The 23,525-nt window shown below is 37.0% G+C and overlaps 2 protein-coding genes and 1 long non-coding RNA gene across 3 annotated transcripts in view; 1 reads left to right on the top strand and 2 right to left on the bottom strand.

Moving 5' to 3' along the window:
- Nucleotides 1-10,144, top strand: part of LOC128240264 (zinc metalloproteinase-disintegrin-like acurhagin) — an 89,512-nt gene extending 79,368 nt beyond the window's left edge. The window contains exons 19-20 of the mRNA XM_052956818.1: nucleotides 8,314-8,351; nucleotides 9,645-10,144. Of these exons, the coding sequence (XP_052812778.1) occupies nucleotides 8,314-8,351; nucleotides 9,645-9,729 (123 nt within the window). The 3' untranslated portion in view covers nucleotides 9,730-10,144. The remainder of the gene's footprint in view (nucleotides 1-8,313; nucleotides 8,352-9,644) is intronic.
- On the bottom strand, nucleotides 44-7,481 carry LOC128240266 (uncharacterized). Its single transcript, XM_052956819.1, has 3 exons — nucleotides 7,195-7,481; nucleotides 6,260-6,432; nucleotides 44-2,565 (listed from the first exon to the last, which is right to left on the bottom strand). Exons 2-3 carry the CDS (start codon nucleotides 6,413-6,415, stop codon nucleotides 2,242-2,244), a joined length of 480 nt encoding a protein of 159 aa, XP_052812779.1. The 5' UTR covers nucleotides 6,416-6,432; nucleotides 7,195-7,481; the 3' UTR covers nucleotides 44-2,241.
- A 1,358-nt stretch (nucleotides 10,145-11,502) lies between the features above and the next one.
- LOC128239860 (uncharacterized) lies at nucleotides 11,503-17,076 on the bottom strand. The gene is made up of 3 exons (XR_008261947.1): nucleotides 16,972-17,076; nucleotides 15,042-15,226; nucleotides 11,503-12,198 (listed from the first exon to the last, which is right to left on the bottom strand). It is a non-coding gene; the product is annotated as an uncharacterized LOC128239860 (long non-coding RNA).
- Nucleotides 17,077-23,525: the final 6,449 nt, after the last annotated feature.

The following is a 23,525-nucleotide window of genomic DNA, read 5'->3' as shown; positions in this document are numbered from 1 at the left end:
TACCATACAATTATTGGTCAAAATAACATTAACTAACAGTTACAACTCTCTGACATTGGCATCTGATATCTGACACCATCCATTTATTCATCAAAATAACATCATATTACAACACCAATCTCCGACATTGACATTTGATTTCTGTTAACATGCAATTATTGGTCAAAATAACATAAAATAACAGCAGCCAATCACCGACATTGACATTTGATATCTGATATCGTACAATTATCGGTCAAAATAACATAAAATAACATCAACCAATCTCCGACATTGAAATTTTAGTATCTGATATCATACAATTATCGGTCAAAATAACATAAATTAACAGCAGCCAATCACCGACATTGACATTTGATATCTGATATCATACAATTATCAGTCAAATAAACATAAAATTACAGCGCCCAATCACCGACATTGACATTTGATTTCTGATATCATGCAATTATCGGTCAAAATAACATACAATTACAGCAGCCAATCCCGACATTGACATTTGATATCTGATATCATACATTTAAACCTGTTTGCAACAAAACACAAAAGTGATTTCACAATATGTATCTGTTTCTTTCGGTATATTGCATTGTGATTTATTTATAAGGTTATGCGTATAAACAATAGTCTAAACCCCAGACCACTCGTTTTCAAGAGAGCTCGATGTTCAGTGACAGTTCCAAGAGGGTAATCCTATCATTTATTGACATGAAAGCTGTTTTCATCCGAGTGCGCTCTGTTTGTCTAATTTTATGTTTAAGGTCATGTTTAATCCTTCTATAAGTGACCCCCCCCCCCCCGAAAAAAAATCGTGTATAGTACACAACCTCTGTGTATTTATCTTAATCTAATTGCCTAATTGTATTATCAGATCTCTGATCTGAGTGTCCTGCTGTGCAGTTTTGGAGGTTTTATAATAGAAAATGGCCCTGAGCCTATAAAAAAAACAAATACACAGGAAATTGGCCCCTACTGTGACATCGGTGCAATTAGCAGAAGATGCACAGCAGAGAATTGTCATGCGAAACATTCCTGAAACTAGGCCTTTAAGCCCTTGCCTTGTGTCTCTAAACGGGGTTTAAATTTGAATGTTTGGCTACTGGGCTTGTCCCTGTTGTTTTAATTGTATTATTGTCAATGAATTTAAAGTTGCACTATTATTCCCAAATAAGATGTACCACAATTAATACAATTGTTTTAATTTACCGAAAAGGATGAATACATATCGAAAACAATGGTTCTTATGAAGTGTTTATCGATGTTTAATTTGAAAATAGGTACAGTAAACACGGTATTTCTAACTTATGAGACGACAGCTGATCACTGTCAACTTTTTAGCACCCACCAATCATTTAATATTTTTGCGTTTTCTGATTTTAAATACACGGTTACAATTTTATTATCAGTAATTAATACTTCTTATAGACGCAATTTTAGTAAATGTTAAAGGTTTATCACTAAAAATTTATCAGTGAAAGGAAACTTGTATCACACTTTCTTACAATTGAACCTAAAGAAATATTAAAGTTTACCGTCTTTCTCAAAATTGAACCTAAAGAAATATTAATGTGTACATTATGTCTGTGTACCACAGAGACTCTTTTGCATTACGGCGATGTACATTGTTCATTTAGTGTATGCTTTTTATATGACCAAAGCAAACAAGCGAGTTATAAAAGAAATTATTTGGATAGTGACAATTGTCGTAAATCTGCCATTCATTGATTCGTCTATTTGTTTGTTTTGTATATATTAAGATAAAGAACGAAAACGAATGCTTTAACATCGCTTAACTCGTGACAGCCCATAAAGCTTCGTTGTAAGTGCCTATTAATTTATGGTATAGCGAATGACTGCAGCATGTGATTAAAGAAAAAAATAAGTTGTTTAATATGTTCATTACAATTTTATGAGAAACATGTACAATTTAAATCAAAATTTAATGTAAAGCGCTGTCATGTTTTTTATTACTTAATTAGCAACTTTCTCGGTTAAAAATCTTAGTTTATTGGAATTTTAAGAGAAAACGTGTACAATTAAAATTAAAATTTCATGTAAAGCGCTACCGTGTATTACTAATAAGCACCTTCAATATTAGTCCATTTCGCTGTTAAAAATGTCATTCTATTGCAATTTTATGAGAAATCGTGTACAATTTTAATCAAAATTTAATGTAGAGCGCTAGAATGTCTTTTCAATTAGTACTTTCAATAAGCACTTTCGCTGTACTTCGATCGACCACTAAACATTACTTTCAAAGCAAATCGAACCGCCGCCATAACCTCTATGAAGGAAAGACGCGCTTCTGGAATCTACACTTCCTGAAACATTAGAAACATTGCCATTAGTTTTAACACTTGACACGGAGTCATACTTCCGGAACGCGCCATTTGATCTCGCGAACTTTCTTTGTTCTTCTGGGGTCATTCTCCCATTTTTCTGATGGGTCGAGCGATTATCCGTTTGACCCCTTCTAGGTTCATTAGTTCCAGCTTCATTTGCCTCATCTTCCTCTTCGATCCAATCTGTAGTTAGGTACTTGTTGAGCACAGGCACTCGGTCGACCTAACCAAGCAACAGAAACACTTAATTAAAACAGAATACTTAAAGGGACTTATAGATTATTATATACCGTGTTTGCAGCGACTTTGTTTTAAACTGTGATGAAACTAAGGTTTTTTTATTTACTGTAAAAGTTATCAATTAGCACCAAAATTTTGTAAGTCCCGAGCTAAAATAATTCAATTTGTACTAACATTTCATTCGCTATTGGCAAAATTGAGACATTTTTAAAAAAAAGTTGTCAAAATATTTGTTCAATAAAGCTCTATTTTGAGGTTTGTATACGACAATTTAATTGAATTAAGCATTTCTTTATATACCAGACACCATTAATATGTGTGGCCCTAATGTACATGTGCGGCGCTAAAACGAGGTTTTCATATATGTGCTACAATCTATAAGGGACGGTCCATAGAGTAGAATATGAAAAATAAGAGTTCAAAATAACGAATGCAAGTCCTAACATGCTTTCAATGCCACCCTTAACATTTCTAACCTAAGTGACAACAAAAACTCTTCATTTTACACTGTCAGATAATAATTTGTAATTCTGCTATGCACATCGGTTATTTCATAAATATACCATGCACAAATAAGTTCTGGGGTGGTATTCAAAATACGAAGTTGACTTCATTCACTCTATTGGTCAGTTATGAATAACAAATACTCCGGTTAGCTACATCGTTCTTAGATCCAATTAAGACCAGTACTGAATTCCAGCCCTGTGGGTATTCAATATTCAACTTAAGTCAATCTTATGGCCATGCATCATTTACTTCATTCCTTATATTGGTCAGTTATAGGTAAAAAATTATCCGATTAGCTCCACCGTACATGGATCCAATTAAAACCAGTATTGAATACCAGCCCTGGGATTGTATTCAATATTCAACTTAAGTTAATCCTATGGTCATGCATCATTTACTTCATTCATCCTTTTGGTGAGTTTATTATAACAAATAATCCGATTAGCTACATCTTTCTAAGATCCTATAAAGACCAATATTGAATACCAGTCCAGGATCTCAAATCCTGTTTAAGACACAAGAATAAGACCAACCAATATGGACATCAAGGACATTCGAGTAACGACTTCTAAGTTGCTTATTGAATACGGCCACACGCCACGATTTTCTAGCCTTTCTTTATCACAGTGGACACAGGACTGCCGATCAATATGAAATGTATTGCCTGTTGGAAAGCAAATATAAGCTACTTATTTTTTATTATGATATCTACAAAGGGCAATTTGTTGGCCATGCAGAACAGTCCAGATATCATGATTTCTTGGACGTAAAATTATCGGTGACTCAGTTTACACTGAAGTTTAGTTTAGTGACCCTTAAACCATAACAGCAACAACAACAAACACACTTTGTTAACTGTTATAAATTGTAATGGTAGCAATAAAAAAATAACGACCAAATTAGAATTAATTTTTGGTCTTGAAAGTTAAGCTCCCAAACATCAATATATCATAATATAAACAACAGTGGTTATATTTGAGTATCACTAAATACAGAGTGAGGAATCACGTGACTTAAAGAAGTTCTCCGTGGGTAACCATGGGTAATAACCGACGTAAACAAACAAGTTAATCACGTGATTCCTCACCCTGCCATATGTTATTAAAGGAAGAAGCTGGTAGGTGGCACAAAGCAGTTGCAATGCGATGTATAGGTTAGAGTTTATTAAGTAATTTCTTCATGAATACGTTAGTGACCCTGGTTTCTTATTCACGAAGAAATTACTTTATAAATTCTGACCGACTTAGTGTAAGCCCCTTCCAAACTGCATAATAGCTTTAAAACTAAGCCGTGCACCTGTCAAAGTGACCTGCCAATCACTGCAAGATATACTGACGTATAGTTTGAGAAAAAAGGACGAAGAAATAGAGAGAAGCCAGCTAAAAGATGTGTAAGTGTGGTTGGGTGTAGTTCAGATCTTTTTTACATGTACAGTCGAACCTCGTTAGCTCGAACTCCTCGGGACAGGCGAAAAAACCTCGAGCCTCGGAAAATTCGAGCCAAGCGGGAATGTTTACATTCAACATATAGAAATCGGTCCTTTACATCGAGTTCGAGCCAACGATGAATTGGAGCCAAGCGAGTTCGAGCCAACGATTTATTAGAGTCATGCATGTTTGAGCCAACGATGAATGCGAGCCATGTGTGTTCGAGCCAACGGGATTCGGACTGTACATAAAACGATGAACTGCATCAAACTATTTTGCTCTTCAGTCATCACCGTATAAATAAAGAACGGAGGGTTACCTTAGTCAATGATTGAACATTAGAGGGCATATATTGCCTTTGTGCCGTAAAACATTTTTTTTTAAATACAGTCGAAACCCGTTGGCTCGATATCCCTGGCACCTGCCAAAATACTTCGAGGCTCGCGAATATCGAGCCAAGCGGGAATACTTACAAAAAGTGAAAAGAAATTCGGTCCTTAACATCAAGTTCGAGCCAACGAGGAAATCGAGCCAAGCGGTATCGAGCCACCGGGTTTTAAGTGAATGTTTATTTGAATTTTACGAATACTCTTGGGTATTCAGTTGCCTTGATGTATTTGTAAAACAACTCTTATCTCAATGTTGTGCCCGTAACCATAACTTCAAATAAAACGTCAACCACTTAGCAATAATGGAACTTCACATGATGGTATAAATATGAATGCGCCAAGAGACTCTTCTGCCATTAAAAACAATTAACGTACCTTTTGAGGCTGATAAATATTATGTTCATAATAAAGAGAAGTCTGGAATTCCTTTCATGTCAAAGGCATCGACATTTGGATATGATGAAGTCATATCTTCACCGTAAAAAAATGGAAATCAACCTGTTCATAGTTAGTTGTTAATGGTTCCAGCATTGATTATAATCTGGGGACTGTGGCAAATATTTAGGTACTGTATCCATTGGCAATGTGGCAAGGAAAACCATTTTATCGTTTTGCTGTAAGATTTCAGACCACTTTAAAGTTGCTTATAAATATTAACTGCTGATTTATTTCATCTTTTAAGACCGTCTGTCCGTTATTGAATCCATGATTATGATTGGTTCGAAATGATTCTGATGTGTATCAAATTATAATATTGTTTCACATTCTTTAACACCGAGGTCTTTTACGTATTATCCCTTTAAATATTAAATATAATGCAATGGAATTTGGAAGATGTGTATTTTGAGATCGCAAAACAGACAATGTAGGATTTTTACATACATATTTAATAAAATAACGGTGTTAAGCGAAATTGAGCTTTTCCCATGTAAGTCAATTTATAACTAAATGGAAAATTTACCCAAAACCTTTGCTCTACACGATTATTACCAAACGTAATGGTATAAATAATATATGAGTGCTTTATTTAATTATGACAAACATAAGTCATTTGTTCTCCTGTAACATTTAATACGTGTGCACTAGCCAATCCAAACTGGGAGAGGGGTGCTACCGGCGCCCCCTCTAATTTCGTCCATAATTACTTTTTATTTCTATTTAGAACAAAAAAGTAGTAGAATATGGCAAAAAAGTATTATTTCAAAAGAAAATTGTTAACGTTTCCTTGTGAGAGTGCCCCCTCCAACCCCAACCCCTACCCCCTACCAACACGTTAACCAAATAAATTAAGGTTCTGAGGGAGAGGCACAAGTCAAATCCTGGAACCGCCTCCGATGTGTCATTTCAAACTTACCCAGTCTTCAATCGTCTCGACGTCAACTTCTAGTTTTGTTCTATACAAGAACAGTAGGAGTAGGGCAAACAGCAGACCCGTCACTATCGGTACCACAATGTTCACCCACGTAGGAACACCGGCATTAGGATCAAACTCAACATCGTTTTCCGCCATCTACTTTATCGCTGGTACTGGGTTTTAATACAAAAGCATATCTTGGGATTGTGTATGTTTTGGAAGCCTAAACACGGGCCGCGGTACCACTGTACAGTAGAAATTAATTCTCGTCTTTAATTTTTGCAAATTTGAAGTATAGTTTTTTGTGAACAAATGTAATTATGTACAAATTGCTTCATTAACAGGACCATTTAACATTCAACAAGTTTTTAAAACATTTAAAAGGCCTAGTTTAAGCCTTCTAACAACATCTGTGAATTGATCTAAATCGTATTGCCTAATTGGCTAATCAGATCTCCAATCAGAGTATCCTGCTGTGCAGTCTCTGATGTTTTATTATAAAAATGGACCCTAAATGGCCCTGAGCGAATAAAACAATACACAGGAAATTGGCCCCTACTGTGACACCAGTGCGATTAGCAGGAGATGCACAGAAGGGGATTATTACGCCAAACATTCCTTAAACTAGGCTTTTTAAACCTGAAATAAGCAAGAGTACGGTACGGTGGTACGGCTGTACGGGTTTTAGTAATATCCCAATTCGAAGTTGATAACTTTATACTATACTTGTATTTTGATTTAAACAAAATTCTACCAAATGAATGTTTGCAAAATTAAGAATCAATATTGGCTTAAACCGTTTATCATGAAAGAAGACATTTCATAGAATAGAAATAGTTATTTATAGAAATAGATTTTGTTCGTACTTAAGTAGCCCGATGTTAAATAATCAATCTATTTTTATCGATAAAATTTCATCATAAATCTTATTTTACCTGTATACATAAACTTAGATCCTTTTCAGGTATCTATTCATGTTCGTGATGTTTTGTCTATCCTTATCCTGATGTTGACAAACATATTAGTGATCGCACTTTGAGATCCCTTCCCTATTGTATTCGTTGATATTCGGTACTCATTTTTAGAAGTTTAACTCAAATTTAAATGTAAAGGAAGTTTAAATTCAGCTTTAATCACATATTCATATGCACGCTCTACTTAATGGCCCACAAATTATCTTATTGCGTCGGTTCAGCCTACCCTCGATTTAATGATAGATGAATGGTTTTCAATTACTACTCATGTGATGTGTATTCTTTTTATAACTTATTACGTATGGCTGTTATCTACGGATCAAAATGTTTATTTACCTTTAAGCATAAAAACATAAACATTATAGACACACAAAAGACGTAGTAAAAAACATGCATGGATTATGTTATGCATATCGATTATGGTTTTTTGCGAATAATTAGTGTATTTTTAAGTCATAAGATATACTTAAATTAAACAAACAAACAAAATCACTGTTATTTACAATTTAACATGTTTGAAAAACAGGTACATGTTAATACTTTATACTTGCTCAGTGTGTGTATACCACGTGATTAATTACGTCATAAATGCTACTTTTGAAGACAATATTTTGATTAAGCCAGTAAATAAAGATAACTTTACTGATTATTCATTATATTAAATGAAACATGGCGCAGTTTACGCCGCTAGTATTGCCCTGCCTTCGGTCTTTTACCAGAGTTTGATTGAGAGTTTAGTTTCTAAAAACACTTCAACAAACATTTTCACAAAACCGCCCCCTGATGTAGCACTGTCAAAACATTATTTTGGAAAGAGGTTTGTCGAAGTCTTCAAGGAAACTAATCACCTTATCTAACACCGTTCATAAAACGAAGGCAGGACTCTTTCAGGGGCATAGACTGACCGTTGTTTCATTTAAAAATTGTGAAGAAATTGAAAAGTTTTCTTTGTTTTAAGTCATCATTCGAAGCGAAATGTTGCCTTTCGACGTAGCATTTGAGACGTAATTTATCACGTGGTATACACACACTGTATTTGTACATTTGAAACTTTAATAATTGTGTGAATATCGTTTTCAGAGTGGTGCTGGTTACGGGTACAGAAAGCCATCATATCCGTAAGTATAGCCAACCTTAGCAACTCCCAGTGAATGGGCCTTTCGAATACCTCTCCCTTTCCCGTCGCCATTCTCATAAAATTCCGGAACGAACTATGTTTGCTATAAAGCCAAAACTCCAATAAAATATGCTTACCATGTAGTTTTAACGCTGATAAATTGTGCCTACCATATACTTTCAAAGTCTGATGAATTATGCTTGCCATATAGTTTAAAAATCTGATAAATTATGTTTACCATATGTTTGAAAGTCTGATGAATTATGCTGGTCGTATAGTTTAAAAGTCTGATAAATTTTGATTGCCGTCACTGCATCTGGAAAAAGGTTGTGACCGTTACTGCATTATGGGTGTTTGTGCGGTGACCTTTACTGAATCTGTGATGGTAAAGAACCGTTATAACATTACGCAAATTTGTCTAACGATCAGTACTACATTATGCGTGTTAATGTAGCGACCGTTACTACTTCTGTGCAGGAAAGTGACCGTTACTGCATTTAACGTGTTTGCGTAGCGCCGTTACTACTTATGTGTAGGAAAGTGACCGTTACTGCATTTGACGTGTTTGCGTAGCGCCGTTACTACTTCTGTGGAGGAAAGTGACCGTTACTGCATTTAACGTGTTTGCGTAGCGACCGTTACTACTTCTGTGCAGGAAAGTGGCCGTTACTGCATTTAACGTGTTTGCGTAGCGCCGTTACTACTTCTGTGCAGGAAAGTGACCGTTACTGCATTTAACGTGTTTGCGTAGCGCCGTTACTACTTCTGTGAATGATAATGACCGTTACTGCATTTAACGTGTTTCTGTATCAACCGTTACTGCATTTAACGTGTTTGCGTAGCGACCGTTACTACTTTTGTGCAGGAAAGTGACCGTTACTGCATTTAACGTGTTTGCGTAGCGACGTTACTACTTCTGTGAAGGATAGTGACCGTTACTGCATTGAACGTGTTTCTGTATCCACCGTTACTGCATAATGCGTGTTTGTGTAGCGACCGTTACTGCATAATGCGTGTTTGTGTAGCGATCGTTACTGCATAATGCGTGTTTGAGCGACCTTTACTGCCAAATGCGTGTTTATGTAGCGACCATTTCTGCTTCTGTGAAGGACAGTGACCGTTACTTCATTATAATTTTTTGTGCAGCATTCGTTACTGAAAAATGCGTGTTTGTGTAGCGACCGTTACTGCTTCTGTGAAAGGTAGTGCCCGTTACTACATTATGCGTATGTTTGTAGCGACTGTTACTTCAGTATGCGTGTTTGTTTTGTAAGGACGTTTTTGTTTTTTCTAGGGACAATGCGAATGGATCAGGAAACCGATATGGTAACGGAGCCCGCCATGGTAGAGGAGCTTACAACAACGGTTATAGATACTAGGACCAGCTGTATTCAACTCTTCCTCAATCTATTTACCCTATTGTTCTGTAAATTTGTATTATTGCACAAATATTATAGTGTTATGATAATATGAGATTGATTTTGTTTTTGTATGATGTATTATAAACACTTATTCGGACAATCCAATATTCGTTCAAAAGTATTGAAAACATGTTTTGTTCAGTATTTTGACTATTATTCAAACATTTAATTTGTATTATCGCTCATGTTATTATCATGGATACACTGTTATTTTAAAGACAATCCAACAATTATCGATGTTTGTTTCATTAATTTGCTGATGGGTTTCTATGTAATTAATGGTTTGAAAGTTTATGAGTGCGTGTTTTTATACAATTCTGTTCATGTGGAGATACGAAACCATATGAAACAATATATTCTCTTCTTGTGTTTACGAGGCTGTAATCCTTTTAATGATGAAGAGGAAACATTATGTTCATGAATTGAACATCATAAATATTTGAATACTTGTTATTACATTGCCATACTGCATCACGTAAGGCTTAATACATGTTATGTTTCGTAAGGTAACGTTATGTTATTGTATGTAGCACTAACTGGAGCTAATTCCCCGCAGGCTGCTGACAGATGTACGATAATTGACCGGAGACCTGGAAAAATGATGTCACGTCCGCGGCGAAGCCATATTAAAATAACAAAATACGTACAAAGGCATATGGTGATAAAAACAATGTCTGGTAATTAATTCCATATAGGTAACATAGGTATTAAAGGTTCACCATTCCATTGTCTGGAAACTCGACTTAGTATGGTATCATGTCCAAATAAATTGCTTTGTTTGCTGCTGATTAAGAATACATAACTAAATATCAGCGATAACAGAATTCGGAGTCGACTGTGTTGGGTTTGATGATACACTTATTGTATTTCGGTGTTTATGTCGAATGTTTGATATCTCGAAGTATTTCCCGTGGTCCCGACGACTTTGACATAACGGGTTTCTTAATATCAGCGAGAACAAAAATCGGTCTCGAATGTGTTGGGTTTGATGCTACACTTATTGTATTTTGGTTTGTATGTCGAATGTTTGTTATCTCGAAGTATTTCCCGCGTTCCCGACGAGTTCGACATAACGGGTTTCGACTGTAATACCACAATAATTATGTTGTTCGTGTCAATTAGGGATTTGGCCGTTCCTTTATAAGTTCGGTTCTCAAACCTTATTTAATCTGAAAATACTCATAGTATTTTTACCAACAATACAATGAAAAGGTGACGCCCAGCATCTGAACCGTTAACAATGTTCTTGTTTAAAGCCGTGCAATACAAGGCATATGACTCAAGAAGAAACACACAATGCCACAAGACAACGCCACAGGATAATGTCACAAGACAACGCGATAACGCCACCACGCAAAACGCCACAAGACAACACCAAAGCGCCACAAGACAATACCACAAAACAGCATGACAACGTCACAAGACAACGCGAAAATGTCACAAGACAAAGCCATAACGCCACAAACCAAACGTCACATGACAACACACAGTCTTCATGGATGTAAACTATCAACGTTAAAACAAATGTGTCTGGGTCAACGATATCTTACGCTCAGTGAATATATAAGTTCACTGGGAGGTGGTGGGGCTATACCCGCTTTAGAGTACCCAATCTTACACTTGTCAAAGAGAAAATGAGATAACCTGACATCCAAATTGCCTTTCGATGTTTAACCATGCATCGATATGAATTGTATGTCTCACAATATAATTATTTAAAAAAATCCAATAGTATATTCTAGACTAATTTCTTTTATAATTAAGGTTCATGGTACGACTATTTTAACACACATACAATAGAAGCACTCCAAATTATATCTGAAACTTCAGTCTCAAACGTTCGTATCTGCTGAACAGTTTGAGTCTTAAGAGTGTTCTAGATAGTGTATGTATAAAATTCCAGGCTTACAAATGAGCGACCCTGACACAACCCTAGCATTCGCTTATATTAGCTCCGTTTACATTTTACAAGAAATACATAGATTTATCATATAGAACAAATGTCAAACTTCAAACTGTTTGTTTGTAAAAAAATACGTCTAAAATTTTGAAGGTGATTTGAACATGTTGTTTGTAGACAACGCTATACTGGACGTTAGTTATTAAACAACAGCGCCAAGCAAACACCTCCAGTAAATCCTCGTAATTTCATTACAACTTAGTGCAAAATCTTTCACAATTATTATCAAAACCTGCGTTTGTGTACGTCATTTGACCTGCATGGTCATGCCCCGAAACAAAGGAGATTTCCATTCCCAGGGTTTTAGACACCGAAATTTTGCCTCCCTTGTCCAGAGCAACTCCGGCCTTTCCTGGTTCAACGAATGTAGTAATCGCTGGTTTTTCTTCTTGGACTTGAACTGCGACTTCTTCTTCACATACCCATTCCGTCGTAAGATGGTTTCTAAGAATTGGTAGTTTACCGGCCTGAAAATATATAAAAATGGCGCGTTGATTGTCTCTCGTATGTTGGGTCTTAACCACTAGCGGTTTCAGAGGGGATTGGGGGCTCACCCGGCGCGCGTCCCCTCTTCAGTCGTACAAGCTTACTTTTTATATCAATATGGGAGAAAAAAACAGTAATAAAATACGCTCATAATGCACCATTTCCGACTACAAATTGTTAAATTTTCTTGAGGGAGTTACCCCAAAATCCCCATGCAAACACTTTACACCATATACTTTCGGTTCTGAGGCTGGGGCGCACGTCAAAATGTTGCGACCCTAAGTAACGCCCCCTCTAACATCAATTCCTGGATCCACTCTTGTAAATCAGGTGTTTCTTTACAAGGAAGTCGTTTTTTTGTCGCGGTTGAGCTTATCACTGTATTTTCTATCGCATCATTCCGGAATATTTACATTTGCCTTGTTCTTTTTAGAGATAACACTTGAAGTTCATATTGTATAACACGCAAGGATGTCATTGTTGTTTTTTACTATTGCGCTCCGATTCGATTAGCGCAACGAAATTAAACCAATGATTTACGACGTTACAAAAATCAGCTATTATTTAAAGATGCACTATTACTCCCAAACAAGTTTTACCACAATTAATAATACTGTTTTAATATTAAAAAAGATGAATACATGTCGAAAACAATGGTTCTTATGAAGGATACCGAGTTTAATTTAAACGAAATAAGTGTAAACCCCAGGATTTCTACCTTATAAGGCTAGAGTAGACCACAGTAAATCTTTTAGCATTCACCAATCATTTAATATTTGTGCACTTTCTGATATTAAATACACGGTTAAAATCTTGTTATCAGTAATTAATATATTCAATAAATGCATTATTTAGTAAGTACTTAAAGATTTATGAGTCAAATTTGATGTTTGTCATACATGTGTATGTATTGATTTTGAATAAGAGAGTCACTTTAATACACAGCTATGTTGTCAGATTCATTTCAAGAACAAATACTCATAAAAGATACTACTATCTTTTTATCGTAATGAATGATTATTTAAAATCTAGAAGACAAAACTGGGTTTGTCATTGCAGTGTCGTTTAAGTCTTGGTCGCATTTTTCTTGCATTTATGCTGTATGAACGCAGTTAAAAATTCAAGCGAGCAAATTACCCACCAGCGCTAGCGCGCTTCATTGAATTTACTCTCCTGCCCTACTGCGTTCTAACAGCATACACCAAAGAAAAAAAATGAGATAAATCCTGAAACGACACTGTTATGACAAATCCAGTCGTCCAATACCTATAACATATAAACACGTTTATATTAACGGTCAAGCTAGTGTGTGGTCTTAATAATACAATGAAAACTACAGGGACAAGCCAAGTAGTCGAGAGAAAAAACAACAACATGTTTATAAGGCACAAGATAAGGGCCAATCGACAATGAACTAGATACAAAAACGTATGAACACCATAAACACAAATACAATCGCCGCAAACAGACCACACTCGCATCAAAACAGCTTACATAACACACGCATCAAAATATTTAATATCTTACATAACACACGCATCCAAATAGCTAACATAACACACGCATCAAAATAGCTAACATAACACACACATAAAAAAGCTTACATAATACACACATCAAAATAGCTTACATAACACACGCATCAAAATAGCTAACATTACACACGCATCAAAATATCTTACATAACACACACATAAAAAAGCTTACATAATACACACATCAAAATAGCTTACATAACACACGCATCAAAATAGCTTACAACACACACACGCACGCACGCACGCACGCACGCACGCACGCACGCACGCACACACACACATACACACACACATCAAAAAAGCTTACATAACACACACATCAAAATAGCTTACATAACACGCACGCACGCACGCACGCGCACACACACATCAAAACAGCTTACATAACACACACACACACATCAAAATAGCTTACCTAACACACACATCAAAATTTCTTACCTAACACACACATTAAAATAGCTTACCTAACACACACACATCAAAATAGCTCACCTAACACACATTTCAAAATTTCTTACCTAACACACACACATTAAAATAACTCACATAACACACACATCAAAATGGCTTACATAAAACAAACATCAAAATAGCTTACATAACACACACATCAAAATAGCTCACATAACACACACTATATAAATATTGCATGGCTTCCAGTGTGACAGTACATATTGTCAACATGAGGGAAATACTGTTACCCGAGGCGAAGCCATGCAATATTTATTTTATTATACCGAACACAGTTACATTTATATTCATAATCATATAAGATTTTTACCATTACACAACTTTCAAGTTTAATCAATTTATTCTGTAATTATTGTTTGTTTACACTAGCTGACACTATTCTGCAAATGTCATTTGGAAATATTGCAAACACCGGAAGGTACCAGATTTACAACACATTTTTTTAAGCGCTTACCACCTCAGACTTGGGAAAACCCACATGCCTATTTTTAGACGCGCGTGCTATGTGACAGTAATAATGTCAACCGGTCAAAACGGTACTGTCAATGTGACAGTAAGAAATTGCCCATGATGGGTATATGAGAAATTAACATGGGCAGGTCACGTGAGGTATAATAAATCAAAATAGCTCACATAACACACACATCAAAATAGCTTACATTACACACACATCAAACTAGCTTACATACAAACAACAAATATACCGACTGTCTATATATTAATCAATGTTTTCGTTACCTCTTACACGCTATTTAGTACCTGAATAATAGGGATTTTAATTCAAATAAATAAAATATTCGTTCTTCACTTACCAAATGTTCAAGTTTTTCAACGGAAACCTCTCGTTTTGTCTTATACAGCCACACGAGGACGAAAATAAACATCGCACACAAGGCTATCGGAACAGTGACGTTGACCCACAGAGGAACGTTAGTGTTCGCGTCAACGGTTTCTTCGTTTTCTTCAGCCATCTTCGGAGAGCTGCAGCTTGTAAGGACTAAAAATAGACATTTCAATATTAAAATTTGCACGCAACTATTTTTAGACGGTGACGTCATTACTATACGTTAGCGTTGGTGATAACCGTTTCCTCGTTTTGTTCAGTCATTACTTGTTCTGTGCCGACTGTAAGGACAAAAGGTAGAAACAAACTAAATCGAATCTTAGTGCTCACTGTTATTTAAACGATGTGCACTGGAACGTTAGCGTAAATGCCAATCACTGGCAGCTGATTTTTAAACTCAATCATTTTTTTTTTATATCAAAAAAATCTTATAATTCCGAACTAAAAATAATAAAACCGAAAATGTGAAAAAATATTGAAAAATTCGGAATTATAAGATATTTTTTTGATTTTTTAGAAAAAATGATTGGGTTTGAAATCCGGTGCCAGTGATGCCAATGTTTTATTATGTTTCTCTAGCAATTTTATCACTCTAATGTCTCCAGTAAGGATAGGAAATAAAAAAGAGGAATTATTATATTTTGCAAACAACGCCATGAGAACGGTGACGTTTTATCATAACGGTTCGATTGCATTGGCGTCAACGTTTTCTTTCTTGTCGTCAACCATCTTCTTAATAATGCGTCCTGTACACGCAATATACAGGCTTAAACTAATATCATTATTTGCAAAAAAACGCTACTAGAATCTGTTTATCCCAAAACTATTCGTTAGCGTGAGTGTCAGCGTTTTATATTCTTTTCTTCAGCCATCTCATTGTTTATACGGTGGAGTCTAAAGGCGCAGGAAAAGGGCATACCAAACACCATCATTATTTTGCACAAAACGCTATTTTAACAGTGCGGTAACATTTTTTAGCTATGCCAGAAATGCATAGATGCAATATCAGATCTTACCCATTCAGCCAATTTTGATGACATTTGAATGAAAAATTTTCATTAACCTCATTTTACAGCGGTAGAAAAACAACTTGGAGTGAATGCTGGTTAGAGAAAGGATCCTTCAGCTTTCGATAAAGAATATTAGCGTTTCTCTAACATATAATAGTCAACTCCGCTTTTCATTCAAGAACTTGCACCTGTTAAAGCTACAGCCACACCAAAGCCGGACCCAACACGGACCACCACGGGTTCTACACGGAACACCCTGGACCAAGAGATATCTTGGTCCGGGGTGGTCCGGAGTGAAGTTGAGTCGACGGTCCTTCGTCGGTCTCAAAACATCGGACCAGCCCGGACTCAACACGTCATCAAAACGGACGAACGCGGATCAACACGGAGCCAACAGGGGGCCAACATGGATTATCCCGGTTCCTCCGCGGTAGCGCCACGGACCGTCCCGGAATGACCCGGATAATCCCGAACCAACACGGTGTCAACACGGATGACATCCCGGATCAGTGAACCCAACATGGACCGCCCCGGGGTGATTTAAGTTCAATTTGGTGTTCCATGTTTTAGTCCGGGGTGGTCAGTGTTGGGTCATGCTTTGGTTTGACTGTAGCTTTTAGTATATAAACATATATATTGTAGTTATTAGTGGACTTAAAACACGGTCAAAATATCATATACTATTTTTACGTCTCCTTTTGTATTAAATTCACTTAGGTGGCATTTAATATTCCATTATAACAAACATATTTAAAACCTTTTCTTTCAATTCATATCCGACATTTAGTTTTATGTTTGCATATGTTATTGATACTCATATTCGACATGCTCTGTTTCTATTTTCATTTCATAACTATATAAATAAATAGATACATATGTTATACTTACTCAGATAGAACTCCAAATAAAATAATTGCGTTCCGAGTTCAGACAATCAACAACTTTTGCGCGGATGTGCAAGATTATCGCTCAATATAAATGCTAGCTCACGGATAGATTTGTTAACCGACAAAAGTTTTCATTTGTAGGTTAATGAAATACATGTATTTTATTTCGGCTTTGATTTACAATTCGATTTCACAAGTGAAACTTCTCAATTCATTTCCACAGACCATAAGTGAAGATTTCTTTAAAAGATTAATATACCATTTGAACTTACGGTATCATGAACGTTTTATTGTTTTATAACATCTTGTAAAGATATCTAAGTGAATGATGAAGCCAAATTTAGTGTAGATGGGTTACGTGCTTTGAGACCCGTATCGTATTTTAGGTATTCAATATGCTTAAAATACTTGAAACATTATCCTTTGATTGAACCGTCTTCATTGCTGCTGCTGCTGCTGCTGCTGCTGCTGCTGCTACTACTACTACTACTACTACTACTACTACTACTACTACTACTACTACTACTACTACTACTACTACTACTACTACTACTACTACTACTACTACTGCAGCTGCTGCTGCTGCTGCTGCTGCTGCTGCTGCTGCTGCTGCTGCTGCTACTACTACTACTACTACTACTACTACTACTACTACTACTACTACTACTACTACTACTACTACTACTACTACTACTACTACTACTACTACTACTAATACTACTACTACTAGAAGAAGAAGAAGAAGAAGAAGAAGAAGAAGAAGAAGAAGAAGAAGAAGAAGAAGAAGAAGAAGAAGAAGAAGAAGAATGAAATCGCTGTAATGCTTTTGAAATTATTTTCCATATATATGCGGTCTACATGATCAAATTCCATTAAATTTGTAAATTTGTTATCGTTCATATTTTGAAGTTTATAAAACATATCACGGCTACACCATCTTGTTGTATATTCAATAAAAAAAAAGATAACTAATGAATCATTTGCGTTGTCTATATTATTCTATTCAGGGCCAATATTCATAATGACCTTATCCTTTTCCTTAGACATGCCTCAGTGATTCCATTCAGCCTATTCAGTGTGTGTATACCACGTGAAAAATTACGTCATATATGCTACGTCGGAAGGCAAAAATTTGCTTAAAATGAAGACTTAAATCAAAGATAACTTTTCATTTACAACACCATTTTAAATGAAACAAAGAACAGTCTATGACGCTTAAAGAGCCCCGCATTTATTCTATTTCCTAAATTTGATGAGGTCATTAGTTTCATCAAACACTTGGACAAACCTGTTTCCAAAATAATGTTTTGACAGTGCTCCGTCAGACGGCCGTATTGTAAAAAGGTTTGTCAATATGTTTTAAGAAACTAAACTCGCAATCAAATTCTGGTAAAAGACCGAATGTAAGGGCTCCGTAAGCGGCGTAGACTGCGCTATGTTTCATTTAAAATGGTAAAGAAATAGTGAAGTTATCTTTGTGTTGAGTCTTTTTTCAAATCAAAATATTGCCTTTCGACGTAGCTTTTATGACGCAATTTATCACGTGGTATACACACACTGGTATTGGCCTGCTTAATATAAAGGCCAATCAAATCACTCAGTTTCAATCTAGGTTGTCTACTGAATACGGCTGCTGTTCTGTTAGAACTGTATATTATTCCCAAGACTTTCATGGATTTTAGACAAGTCTAGGCTAAAATGATTGATTTTTTTATGAATAATTTATTTCAATTGGTTCCTCTTATTCTTTGGAAATGGTTTCGATTTGCAGAAAATGGTGTGCGTTATCGCTGTATGACACGAAATAAAGATTTGGATTAAAACACACGTTTTTCTTATTTATAGAAACAATCAATCACCAGAAAATGAAAACCTGTTGTAAATGTATCAATATGCCGGATTGTTGGTAATTAATTGAATATACAATTGCAGACATGATTAATATACAATGTACATGGCGATGCACATCCTGTCGGCCTATTTCATCAAATTTTTAAGAAAATATAAATGCAACGGAAAGGGTTAAATTTTGATTTAAACATAAAGAATGTCGAAACTGCATGCATCCCTTCTAGGGCCTAAGCTAGGCCAAAATATAAAGGCGGGGCCCTTTTAAAGTACCCTGTTGCACTTTTCCAGTACCCTGCTGCCTTTTTACTACATCCTGCTGCCCCTTTCCAGTACCCTGCTGCCTTTTTACTACACCCTGATGCCTATTTACTACACCCAGTTTCCATTTCCAGTACCCTGCTGCCTTTTTACTACACCCAGCTGCCCTTTTCCAGTACCCTGCTGCCTTTTTACTACATCCTGCTGCCTTTTTACTACACCCAGTTTCCCTTTTCCAGTACCCTGCTGCCTTTTTACTACACCCAACTGCCCTTTTTCCAGTACCCTGCTACCTTTTACTACACCCAGCTGCCTTTTACTACACCTAGCTGCCTTTTCCAGGACCCTGCTACCTTTTACTACACCGTGCTGCCTTTTACTACACCTAGCTACCCTTTTTCCAGTACCCTGCTGCCTTTAACTACACCCTGCTGCCTTTTACTACACCATGCTGCCTTTTACTACACACAGTTGGCCTTTTCTAATACCATGCTGCCTTTTTACTACACCAGCTGGCCTTTTCCAGTATCCTGCTGCCTTTTTACTACACTCAGCTGCCCTTTTCCAGTATCCTGCTGCCTTTTTACTACACATTGCTGCCCTTTTCCAGTACCCTGCTGCCTTTTAACTACACCCAGCTGCCTTTTTCCAGTACCCTGCTGCCTTTTACAACACATTGCTGCCCTTTTCCAGTACCCTGCTGCCTTTTAACTACACCCAGCTGCCTTTTTCCAGTACCCTGCTGCCTTTTAACTACACCCTTCTGCCCTCTTCCAGTACCCTGCTGCCTTTTTACTACACCCTGCTGCCCTTTTCCAGTACCCTGCTGCCTTTTAACTACACCATGCTGCCCTTTTCCAGTACCCTGTTGCCTTTTAACTACACCCTGCTGCCCTATTCCAGTACCCTGCTGCCTTTTTACTACACCCTGCTGCCTTTTACAACACATTGCTGCCCTTTTCCAGTACCCTGCTGCCTTTTAACTACACTCAGCTGCCCTTTTCCAGTACCCTGCTGCCTTTTACATACACCCAGCTGCCCTTTTCCAGTACCCTGCTGCCTTTTAACTACACCCAGCTGCCCTTTTCCAGTACCCTGCTGCCTTTTACAACACATTGCTGCCCTTTTCCCGTACCCTGCTGCCTTTTAACTACACCCAGCTGCCCTTTTCCAGTACCCTGCTGCCTTTTACAACACATTGCTGCCCTTTTCCAGTTCCCTGCTGCCTTTTAACTACACCCAGCTACCCTTTTCCAGTACCCTGCTGCCTTTTACAACACATTGCTGCCCTTTTCCAGTACCCTGCTGCCTTTTTACTAAGCTTTGCTGCCCTCTTCTTGTACTCTGCTGCCTTTTAAGTACACCCAGCTGCCCTTTTCAGTACCCTGCTGCCTTTTAACTACACCAGCTGCCATTTTCGAGTACCCTGCTGCCTTTTTACTACACCCATGCTGCCCTTTTCCGGTACGCAGCTGCTTTTAACTACACCAGCTGCCCCTTTTCAGCACCCTACTGCCTTTTAACTACACCCATGCTGCCCTTTTCCGGTACGCAGCTGCTTTTAACTACACCAGCTGCCCCTTTTCAGCACCCTACTGCCTTTTAACTACACCCTGCTATGCTCTTTTGTTTGACAGAGTCTGTTTTCAGAAAAAAAGTATACAAATACAATTAAATACACATAATTTTGACACTAAAGTAAAGAAAACAACTAAGGTATTTATGACAAACTATTATTATTAATAGTAGTTACATAACATACAAAATAGAATTAAACATTGGCTCTTGCAATTGCCCCATTAAGGCTCATTCAATGTGCATCAAAAGTGCCCTTTCTGACCTACGCACCCTGCCCTTTTTCAAGTCCTGGCTGGAGCACTGTCTTCCGAAGGATTCTGAATCTAAGAGTGGTATTCAATATATAACATAAGTTAATATTATGGTCATTCATCCTTGACTTCATTCACTCTATTGGTCAGTTATGAATACCAAGTAATCCGATTAGCTACATCTTTCTTAGATCCAATTAGGACCACTATGGAATACCAGTCTAGTGAAAGCATTTACGATGTTTGCTATGATAAAACTAAGTATACAATCACGAAGTTACAGTTTATAACTGAATGTTAGCATTCGAGTTAATTAACCTAGTACTATATTAGCACGTTGAACTTAAAATGTATGAATAATGCACCAGTCAATGGTAACCACGCCCCCCCCCCCCCCTGGTCCGTGGGTAGGGCTTGGCTGGACCGAAAGTCAAAGTCCCCGCTATTCCCCGGACCTGGGGCATAATATATCATCAGTGAAAAAATATCAGAGCTTTATGTCTATTGCAATTGGTGATATAAAATGTAATGTTATAGTCGCACACAGTGTTGAAATGGATTTTTTTAATACACAGTCGATTGCTAAAAAATGAAATTAGCATGGGTAGCTAATCGTACCGTTTCTGCTGTAATAGCTTTACTTTTTATGTTTAGCTTGTATATCGTGTTTTAATTGCATCATTAAATTAAAATATGTGTAGTCGGCTGCGTAGCTGACTCTACGCAAATACGCAGTTGCGTCAAGAAATTTTGGCATGTCGAATTTTTTGTCATACCAAAAACCCCGAATTTGAAATAAAAACTGAGGGGGGGGGGGGAGAAGGGGTTAATATGCTGTCCGTCATCGATCTACGTCATCCCAAATTGGCCCTACTTACGTGCCTTGCAGTTGTTTTTATAAAGTCTGTGTGTGTGTGTGTGTGTGTGTGTGTGCGTGCGTGCGTGCGTGCGTGCGGGTGTGTGTGTTTGGGGGGTGTTTGCGTGAGTGCGTGCGTGCGCGCGAGCGTGTGTGTGTGTGTGTGTGTGTGTGTGTGTGTGTGTGTGTGTTAACGCGCGCATGTAGTATATCAATGTAATTTTAATAACATTAATTTAGATTTTTGTATGTTTCATAGTCCCTGAGGTTTTGTTTGAAAAAGATCAAGTCAACAGTAGGGTCATAAAGGAGATTGATCGACTTCATAATCTGATTAAGTCTGTTATTTATAACATGCAATCCGATAAGGTACCAAGTTTTTTTGTCCAATTTATGATCGATATTGAAAACCATTCCCTGATCATACAGATTGATTTTTGTTCCTTCAGTAGTGTTTTGTCAAGTGTATCTAATAGTATTAGTTAGTAATGAATAATGAATAAGCGTTAATTTTCTGTTTAATACCATTCAGTTTGTGTATACCACGTGATAAATTGCGTCATAAAGGCTACGTCGGACGGCAATACTTTGCTTCATATGAAAACTTTAAACTAAGATTACTTGAATATTTCTTCACCGTTTTAAATGAAATAAAGCGCAGTCTACGCCGCTTACAAAGCCCCGCATTCGATCTTTTCCCAGAGCTTGATTGAGAGTTCAGTTTCTTAAAACACTTAGACAAACCTTTACCGGGGATAGCCGGGAAAATGGGCCGTGTTTTTACCTTTTACCAGGTGGCACCGCAGTGCCGGGTGAATGCGGTGGTTTTGTCTTCACGCCAAATATAGCGGGGAATGGGCCTAACCTAGAGTCCCTGGGGTGCCGGGGCATATGGCGGGGGTTTCACCAGCACTTCGTGTTTTATGCACATTTCTTTCAAAAAAAAACTCGGTATCCTTCATAAGAACCATTGTTTTCGACATTAATTCGTCCTTTTTGGAATGTAAAACAATAGTATTATTTGTGGTAAATCTTATGTGGGAGTAAGAGTGCATCTGTAAGTATGTGTAAAATACTGTATGAGTACAATTTAACTTTCGGTATCAATTTGTCCAGAAATGGTGTGTAAATATTGGCTTATCTATCTAGACAAAGTTCGTTACCTGTATGCTAATATTTCATTTATTCTAGCGTCAAATACACTTTTAACACGACCTATCTATATACTGTCATTTCCGCTACATTGACACCATTAGCGAGGTGTTTACTCAGAAACAAAAAGGAACGGAATGCAATTAGACAATATGAAATTGAAACAAACTTGTACGATTAATTTTTATCGAAGTATATGAAGCATATATTGACAAGGTTAACATTTAAAGCGGAATAGGAAATACATAAGAGTCTTATTTAGGCCAAACATTGAAACAAAGCATTGGATACAACAACAACCAATCAAAATCGATTGCTGACATCAGACGAACGCTTTGTTCCCGGCAGTTTCTTAGCAACCCGTGTACTTGTTCCGTGCCATGTCACCTTTGAATTATTAATCGAAAAACGGTTACAAATGGAGAACCAGTCTCCCGACAAAAAAACTGATTTGCGCATGCGCGAATGCAAATGAAAATGACGTCATTAGCACCAATGTCTTACTGCGAGAGATTGGTAGTTGGTTGCTATAATATTATAATGTATAGATTTTTCTGTTTCCCTTTAGCCAAGGCAACTAAAACAACATCCAATCGGTATAAATATTCG

Source organism: Mya arenaria, chromosome 7, assembly GCF_026914265.1.
Source record: "Mya arenaria isolate MELC-2E11 chromosome 7, ASM2691426v1".
In the NCBI taxonomy this organism is placed as follows: Eukaryota; Metazoa; Mollusca; class Bivalvia; order Myida; family Myidae; genus Mya; species Mya arenaria.
The sequence above is the reverse complement of the archived record's forward strand: the minus strand, read 5'-3'. Positions and strand labels throughout refer to the sequence as shown.

Excerpts from the sequence above, each read along its gene's own strand:
- LOC128240266 (XM_052956819.1), bottom strand. The coding sequence starts at position 6,415 with ATGGCGGAAAACGATGTTGAGTTTGATCCTAATGCCGGTGTTCCTACG. Across the intron at positions 2,566-6,259 it reads TCGAGACGATTGAAGACTGG|GTCGACCGAGTGCCTGTGCT; the intron begins GTAAGTTTGAAA and ends TTGCTTGGTTAG.